Source organism: Nannospalax galili, unplaced genomic scaffold (genome assembly GCF_000622305.1).
Source record: "Nannospalax galili isolate Female #2095 unplaced genomic scaffold, S.galili_v1.0 scaffold212, whole genome shotgun sequence".
Lineage (NCBI taxonomy): Eukaryota > Metazoa > Chordata > Mammalia > Rodentia > Spalacidae > Nannospalax > Nannospalax galili.
The window spans coordinates 3,833,649-3,841,830 of NW_008333884.1; the positions used below are offsets into that span (position 1 = coordinate 3,833,649).

The following is an 8,182-nucleotide window of genomic DNA, read 5'->3' on the forward strand; positions in this document are numbered from 1 at the left end:
ATTGGTCTTTTAAAGAAAGGGTCTCCCTGTAGCCCCAGCTGACCTGGAACTCAGAGATATACCTGCCTCTGCCTCCCGAGTGCTGGGATTAAAGGCATGTGCTAACATGCCTGGCTAAAAATATTTTTAAATTAAAAAGTATTTAAATAGCATAGTCTGGTGCAAAAAAACAACATGTTTCTTATCCAAATAGGCTTTCAGTCTGGACTGTAATATCCAAAGTAGCAGAGGCAGGAGTGAGGGATTCTACAAGAGGAATCCAAAGCACTCTGATATATTGCTATAACACACATTAACAGGAGCCCTATGCACAATATAGTACATAAGAAGTTGGTGGTTTCATTTATCAACAATTATTGCTTTCTAAGTCATCCACAAATCAGCTAAGGACTAAAAAGGAAATAGAAAATAAATGGAACTTTTCAATTAAACCCCAGAGTCAGGCATGGTGGCAGACACCTTTAATCTTAGCACTCAGCAGGCAGAGGCAGGCAGATCTCTGTGAGATCAAGGCCAGCCTGGATCACAGAGTTGGATCCCCAGAACTCATGTAAAGTGAAAAGAGAGAACGCCATAAAGTTCCCCTCTGACTTCCCCATGGATACCATGGGTATGCATGCCCATACATAACATGCACATGTACATACACACATATACACATAATAAACAAAAATAGTGGGCTGGGCATGGTGGCGCACACCTTTAATCCCAACACTTGGTAGGCAGAGGCAGGCGGATCTCTTGTGAGTTCAAGGCCAGCCTGGTCTACATAGTGAGTTCCAGGACAGCTGGGGCTACAGGGAGACCCTGTCTCAAAAAGAGCAGGGGAAAAAAAAAAAAAAATTAAGTATGGGCTGGAGAGATGGCTCAATGGTGAAGAGCTGCTCTTGCAGAGTACCCAGGTTTGATTCCCAGCACCCACATGGCAGCTAACAACCATCTATTAACTCCAGGTCCAGGGGATCCGATATCCTCTTCTGACCTCTGCAGGCATTGCACAACACAGGTGCACATACATACATGCAAGCATAACACTTGTACACATAAAATAAAAATTAAATCAAAATGAGAACAAAGGCATCAGCAGTGCTGTGGGTCAGGACTTGATGTGCTTGTAACACATAGTCAATAAAAACTACAGTGATGATAGGCTTTGTGAATAGTTTTGTGTGTGTGACGATGCAGATCTCTGTGAGATCAAGGCCAGCCTGGATGTACATAGCAAGTTCCAGGCCAGCTGGGGCCACAGGAAGACCCAATCTCAATAAATAAACAAACAAACACATAAATAAGACCCCAGAAGAGTTGAGCATAGTAGCTCAGGGCTCTAATTCTAGTACTCAGAAGGCAAAGGCAGGAGGAATGTCACATGTTAGAGGTCCTATTGGGCTATAATATGAGATATTGTACCAAGAAACATAAATAGCTAGGTGGTGGTGCATGCCTTTAATCCCAGCACTCAGGAGGCAAGGGCAGGCGGATCCCTGTGAGATCAAGGCCAGCTGGTCTACAGAGTGAGTTCTAGGTCAGCTGGGGCTACAGGGAGGCCCTATCTCAAACAAACCAACCAACCAACCAATAAACAAAAACATAATAAAGAAATGCCAGACATAGTGGCACACACCTATGAACTCAACACTTGAAAAGTAGAAGAAAATAAAGAGTAAGGCCAGCCTGGGGTACAAGAGCTATCTATAAACAAACTGTAAGTCATAAAAGGCTATCTTATAAAAGGCTGATCACAAAGCAAAGCAGACTAACAAACCTATCCAGGCTACTTTCAGTCATTCTCTAAATATAAGGCCAACAAAGAAGAAAATGTTAAGTACAAAATCCCAGAGAATCCACATATATCATATTGGTGATGGCCAGCTCAAAAAAGCAGCAAAATAAATAAATAAATAATCTAGTCTGACATTTGCTAAATTCTATAGTGCCACATAGTGGTGAGCAAGAGAAGCACAGAACAAAGATAAAGGACCTGTGGTGAGAATCAGGAAGGCATTAGAGAACGGAAGTGGACAGTGTTCTCTGGAATAACTGGATGTGGCTGGCCATGGTGGCTCACCCCTACAATCTCAGCACTTCAGAGGCTGAGGCAGGAGGACCGTCCCAGTTAGAATTTGGTCCAAGTTACAGAGTGAGTTACAGGCCAGCCTGACATATAAGAGAATGAGATTCTTTCTCAATAAATAAATAATTTTGAAGGTGGCAAGTATCTAAGAAATGCCTTGGAGTTATATGAACCAGCATTACTAACTCAGGATTACTGAGTTAGTCTGGCTCATTGCATCACTCTCAGCAACTTACATCACTGGGACTCAGGCTACCCAGCCCATTCTCTTGCTCAGAATCCTTCCCAGACTCAGTGCCCTGGGAGAAGCGGGAATGAGACGGATGAATCCAGATCTCCAGGCGAGTAGTGTCATCTCCAACATGCCGGAAAGTAGATTTCTTCCCTTTACGCCACTGATCAGGGCTCAGTTCAAATTCCTCATGTTGCTTCTTTTCCATCTGTTCAGCCTGTACAACATACAAACGCACAAGCTCAGACTCTCCTGGGATTCAGCTAACAAGAAGAGAAGCTCTCAAGATTATGAAAAACTAAAGACTGCTATAGTACCAAAGTGGAATTGCATCATATGTTTTGTCTCATAAAGGTTATTAATTTGTGAACGCAATGCTGTGGAACAGGTCCACTCAAAGGTCCTGCAAGCTCTCCTGAAGATCAATTTCATTCTACATAGAGGCTGACTGATCACCCATTAGTGCAGCCCAATGGGACTACCTGAGGATGTGACTAGTCATGCCCAGGAACACTTAGGTAGAGAGGGAAATGCATTCTTATAGAAACGAATTAAGTCCACCTGCATCCCTACTCACCTTTCGTTTGGTCTCTTCAAACAAACTCATGAGACTCTCTTTGGCTGTCAGGATAGGGTTGCTGGCTGCTAAACTGCGCATATAGTAATATACAGCATCAAGCTTCCTCCTCTGTGGAAAGAAGTCAGAGATACTCAGTCAACTGATTTAATTTCTACCTTCCTTTTTTTTTTTTTTTTCTTTTTCCTGTTATATTAGTAAGGTTTTTGTTTATATACTTGGGTTAAATTTAGTCTTGTGCATGCTAGATACACACCATACCACTGAATTATAATCCCCAAATCTTTTTTAAATTTACTTTGAGGTCTCACTAAGTTACCCAGGCTAGGCTTGAATTCATTTTGTAACCTAGTCAGGCCTTGAACTTGCAATGCTCCTGTCTCAGCCTCCCCAGTAGCTGGATTACAGACTTGTACCACCATACCCAGCATGACTTTCTTTCTGACAACAGTATTACACAGCTAACCCAAGAAACTGTTATCTCGCCTGGCCTGTCCTCCAACTGTGAAGAATTCCAGCAAAAGAATCAGAATGCAATCCACAGAAAAAGGTAGAGTAAGTATATCAAAGGTCTATTCTTGATCAGCACAGTCCCATATCTTATATGCAGAGATGCTCTAAGAATCAAGTATTCATATGGAAAAGAAATGAGGAAACTCCTTGAAACATGAAAAACAATTGTTTTCTTCTTAGAGAAAAAACTCTCTTCACATTTCCTATTGTTGTCAATATACTATAATGAAATCATGAAATTAGGAGCCAGACAGACCTAGATTCAAATACTAGCTCATTCAAAATTTGACTTTAAGACTAAGAAAGTTACATAACAATCTTTCTAAGCTCCCATATTTAGGATAACTCTGAGTCAGTTCTCTTTGTCAGTTCCCTCCTTCCAACACGTGGGTCCCGAGAATGTAAGTCAGACTATAAGGCTTGGAGGCAAGCACCCTTATCTGCTGAGCCATCTGTCAGCCCATCCTTAATTTTTTAAAATTTTATTTATTATTTTTATGTGTATGAGTGTATTGTCTGCATTATGTATGTGTACCCATGTCATGCAATGCCCAAGGAGGTCAGAAGATGGTGTCGGATCCCCTAAAACTGGAGTTATAGAGAGTTGCTAGCTGCCATGTGTGTGCTGGGAACCAAACCCAGGTCCTGTGCATGAACCACCAGTACACTAAACCACTGAGCCATCTCAACAGCCCTCATCCTCATCTTAATATAGGAATGATTATATCTGTACAGTACTGTCCTTAGATTTAGGGACAGTATCTACTATGATGTGCTGAACACTTGCCTTGGGCTTAGCTACACTTAATGATGCCATTATTATTGACAATTTTTAAAATTAATAAGGAGGCTGAATATTCTATATACATTATTGAATACTCGGCAAATTAACATTTATGCCTATTTTATAACTAATTAATAGGGAAAAGATTAAAGGACACTGAGTACAGTGGCATGACCCTAAAGTCCCAGCTACTGAGGATGCTAAAGTGGGAGGAATGTTTGAGCCCAGGAGTACAAGGCCAGCCTGGCAACATAACCAGAATGTATTTCAGAGAAAATGGGCTGGGGTGGCAAGAAGTGTAGCTCAGCACACAAGAGTTTCTGGATTTAAACTCCACATGAAAGATGGGAAGGAAGGGAGGGATGGAGGGATGGAGGGATGGAGAGAGGGAGGAAGAGAGGGAGGTAGGGCAACAACAAAAAATAAGCACAATGTAAACAGGGAGGAAGCAGTCAAACAAAAGAATATTGGGGCTGGAGAGATGGCTCAGAGGTTAAGAGCACTGGCCACTCTTGCAGAGGACCTGAGGTTGATTCCCAGCACTCACATGGCAGCTAAAAAGCATGCATAACTCCAGTTCCACAGGAATCCAATACCCTCTTCTGATCTCTGAGGGCACTGCATGAAGTGGGTGAACTTACACACATGAAGGCAACACACCCCTCCACATAAAATTTTAAAAAAAAATTTGTTTTTTTGTCTTTTTGAAGCAGGGTCTCCCTGTAGCCCCAGCTGTCCTAGAACTCACTATGTAGACCAGGCTGGCCTTAAACTCACAGCGATCTGCCTGCCTCTGCCTCCCAAGTGCTGGGACTACAGGCATGCACCACCACGCCTGGCTTAAAATAAAAATATTTTTTAAAAAATAAGAATACTGGGCTGGAGAGATGGCTCAGCAGTTAAGAGCATTGCCTACTCTTGCAGAGGATCTGGGTTCAATTCCCAGCACCACATGGTAGCTAACAACCATCTGCAACTCCAGTTCCAGGGGAATCCAACACTCTTCTGAACTCCACAGGCATTGCACAACCCAGGAAATAACCTCATACATATAAAATAAAAAAAATAATAAATTTTTTTTTTTGCAAGAGCAGTTAGTGCTCTTAACTGCTGAGCCATTTCTCTAATCCCTCATTCTTCAAAACTTTTATCTCACATTCATCTAGCATGGTTAAAGGCCCAGGCAGACAGATCTCTGTGAGTTTGAGGCCAGCCTGGTCTACCTGGTCTACCTGTCTCAAAAAGACAAAAAACAAAACAAAACAAAAAAAGCCCTGGGTGCTACACACCTTTAATTCCAGCACTTGGGAGGCCGAACCAGGCAGGTATCTGTGAGTTCTAGGAAAGCTTTAACCCCACTCCCCAAAAAAATTACTTAGGGCTATGACCTAACTCAGTCCATAGATTGCTTGTCTAGCATACACGACACCATGGATTGGATTCCCAGTACAGTATAAACTATAGTTAAATGGTACTACACTCCTTTAATCCAAGTACTCAGGAGGTGAAGGCAGTAGGATCAGGAGTTCAAAGCCAATCTCAGCTACATATACAGAGTTCTAGGCCAGCCTGAAACACACAAGACCCTATCTATAAATAAAATTAAATTAAAAAATATTGTCTATATATCCCATTTGTCTTCTCAATGAAGTGTTTTCTAAGGGCAGAGCCAAATAAAATTTTTAATTGTTTTATTTATTTATTTATTTACTTATTTTTGGTCTTTTTGAGACAGGGTCTTCCCGAAGCCCCAGCTGGCCTGGAACTCACTACGCAGACCAGGCTGGCCTTGAACTCACAGAGATCTGCCTGCCACTGCCTCCCAAGTGCTGGGATTAAAGGCATGTGCCGCCACACCCGGCTATGTTTTATTTTATTTTATGTGTATAAATATATTGCCTGTGTGTGTGTAAATATACCAGTGTCCTGCACTGCTTACAGAGGTCAGAAGAGGGTGTCGAATTCCCCTGGAACTGGAGTTACTGACAGTTGCTAACTGCCATGTGGGTGCTGGGAATCAAATCCAGGTCCTCTGTAAGAGTAGCCAGTGCTCTTATTTGCTGAGCCATCTCGCCAGCCCCTGAATAAAATATTTTATCACTCACAACACCCTGAAAAATACTACACACAAGCATGTTCTCAATAAATACCTGAAATTCAACTGGATGACTGATTGGAAGAGATAAAGATTGAGAAAATGTTAGTAGACAACAATAATGTAAGGAAGAGAGAAAGGGAAGAAAAAACTTGAAGAGAACACTAATCTGAGCTAGAAGTCTGGGAAAGGAAAAGAATTTAACTAGATTCATTTAAAAAACAAAATTGAACACTGAGGGAATTCTGTAAAGTTGTATGAGCAATTATCAATCTGAAAAGGAAATTTAAGAGAACAATTTGTTTTTCAACAACATCAAGAAAAATAACATGCTCAGGAATAAAATTAACCAAGGAAGCATAACATTTACATTTATAAAAAAAATTACAAAGCAGTGCTAAACCTGTGCTAATACATTAGAAGATGACAAGGAAGCAAGTTACAGGTTCAGTATGTATCAAAAATCCCAATAACTGTTGCTACACAAACAGAAAAGCTCATTCTAAAATCCTATGAAATCATAAGGGACCCCCACATACCAAAACAGTCTTGAAAAAGAAAAGTTAACATTTCACAAATTCTGTATCAGAAACATACAATGGAGAAAACACTTGCGGCACTGGCAAAAAGAAGACAGGAATCCATGGAACAAAACTCAAAGTCCACAAATAAACATCAACTGGTTTTCAACAAAGGTGCTAAAACCCCTGTAATCCCAGCACTTGGGAGGTCAAGGCAGAAGGATGAGGAGTTTAAGATCATCCTAAAAGACATGGTGAGTTACTGGACTACATGAGGCCCTCTCTTATACTCTGCCTTGCCTAAAAAAGTGCTAAGACTATTCTAAAGGGGAAGAATAGTCTCCTTAACAAATGGGAATATAGCTCAGCAGCAGAGTAATTACCTATTATGTGTAAGGTCCTGAAACGACACATTAATACCTGATCTTGACAATCAACTTGGAATTTGGAAAAACCTAGAAGACATACCTCTGGGCAGACCCACCCTGAATGTAGGAGGCACCATCTTAATGAGAGTGTCCTCAAACTAAATATAAATGGAACAAGGAGGAAGCCAGCAGAGCACCAATGTACATCTCTCTCTGATTCTTGACTGTGGATGAAATGTGACCAGTTCCTGCCACCACAACTGAGAAGCACTCTCACTACATTTCCTTGCCATGATGGATTAAACCCCAAAGTATGAGTCAAAATAAACCCTTCTACTCTAAGGTTGATTCTTGTCAGATATTTGGTCTTAGCAATAAGGAAATACGACAGATGCCATCAAGACTGAAGAGAGACAGCTGAGCTGATAAGAACATTGGCTGCTCTTGAAGAAGACTTCAGTTCACTTCCCAGAACCCACGTGGTGGCTGATAACCACCTGTAACTCTAGTTCCCAGAAATCCAAGGCCCTCTTCTGGCTTCTAGGAGCACTAGGTATACACATGCTGTAGTTATATATATGCAGGCAAACAAAATAAAAATAAAGATGCCAAAAGAATGGGGGAAAACATATCTAATACAGGTCTAGTATCTAGAATATATGAAGAACTCTAAAAACTTCAAGAAAGAAAAAGAATAACCTGGAAATTGTGGTAAAGGCCTTTAAACCCAGCTCTCAGGAGTCAGAAGCAAGAGGATCATCTCTGTGAGTTGCAAGCCACCCTGGTCTACATAGTGAGTTCCAGACCAGGCAAGCTACATAGTAAGAATCTGTCTCAAAAATAAATAAATAAATAACCTTTTTCACAGAACTGGAAAAAACCATCCTAAGAATCATATGGAAGCACAAAAGACCTCGGATAGCCAAAACAACCCTGAGCAATAAGAGCAATGTCAGAGGGATTACTATTACCAGATTTTAAGCTGTATTACAGAGCTATAGTCATAAAAACAACATGG

At 41.1% G+C, this 8,182-nt stretch overlaps 1 protein-coding gene across 4 annotated transcripts in view; it reads right to left on the bottom strand.

Moving 5' to 3' along the window:
- Positions 1-8,182, bottom strand: part of Smg6 (SMG6 nonsense mediated mRNA decay factor) — a 288,855-nt gene that overhangs the window by 262,975 nt on the left and 17,698 nt on the right. For all 4 annotated transcript variants that reach the window (XM_029561452.1, XM_008828802.3, XM_029561453.1 and 1 more), the window contains exons 7-8: positions 2,884-2,994; positions 2,311-2,523 (exon numbers count right to left, since the gene is read on the bottom strand). In XM_029561452.1, coding sequence (XP_029417312.1) covers positions 2,311-2,523; positions 2,884-2,994 — 324 coding nt within the window. The remainder of the gene's footprint in view (positions 1-2,310; positions 2,524-2,883; positions 2,995-8,182) is intronic.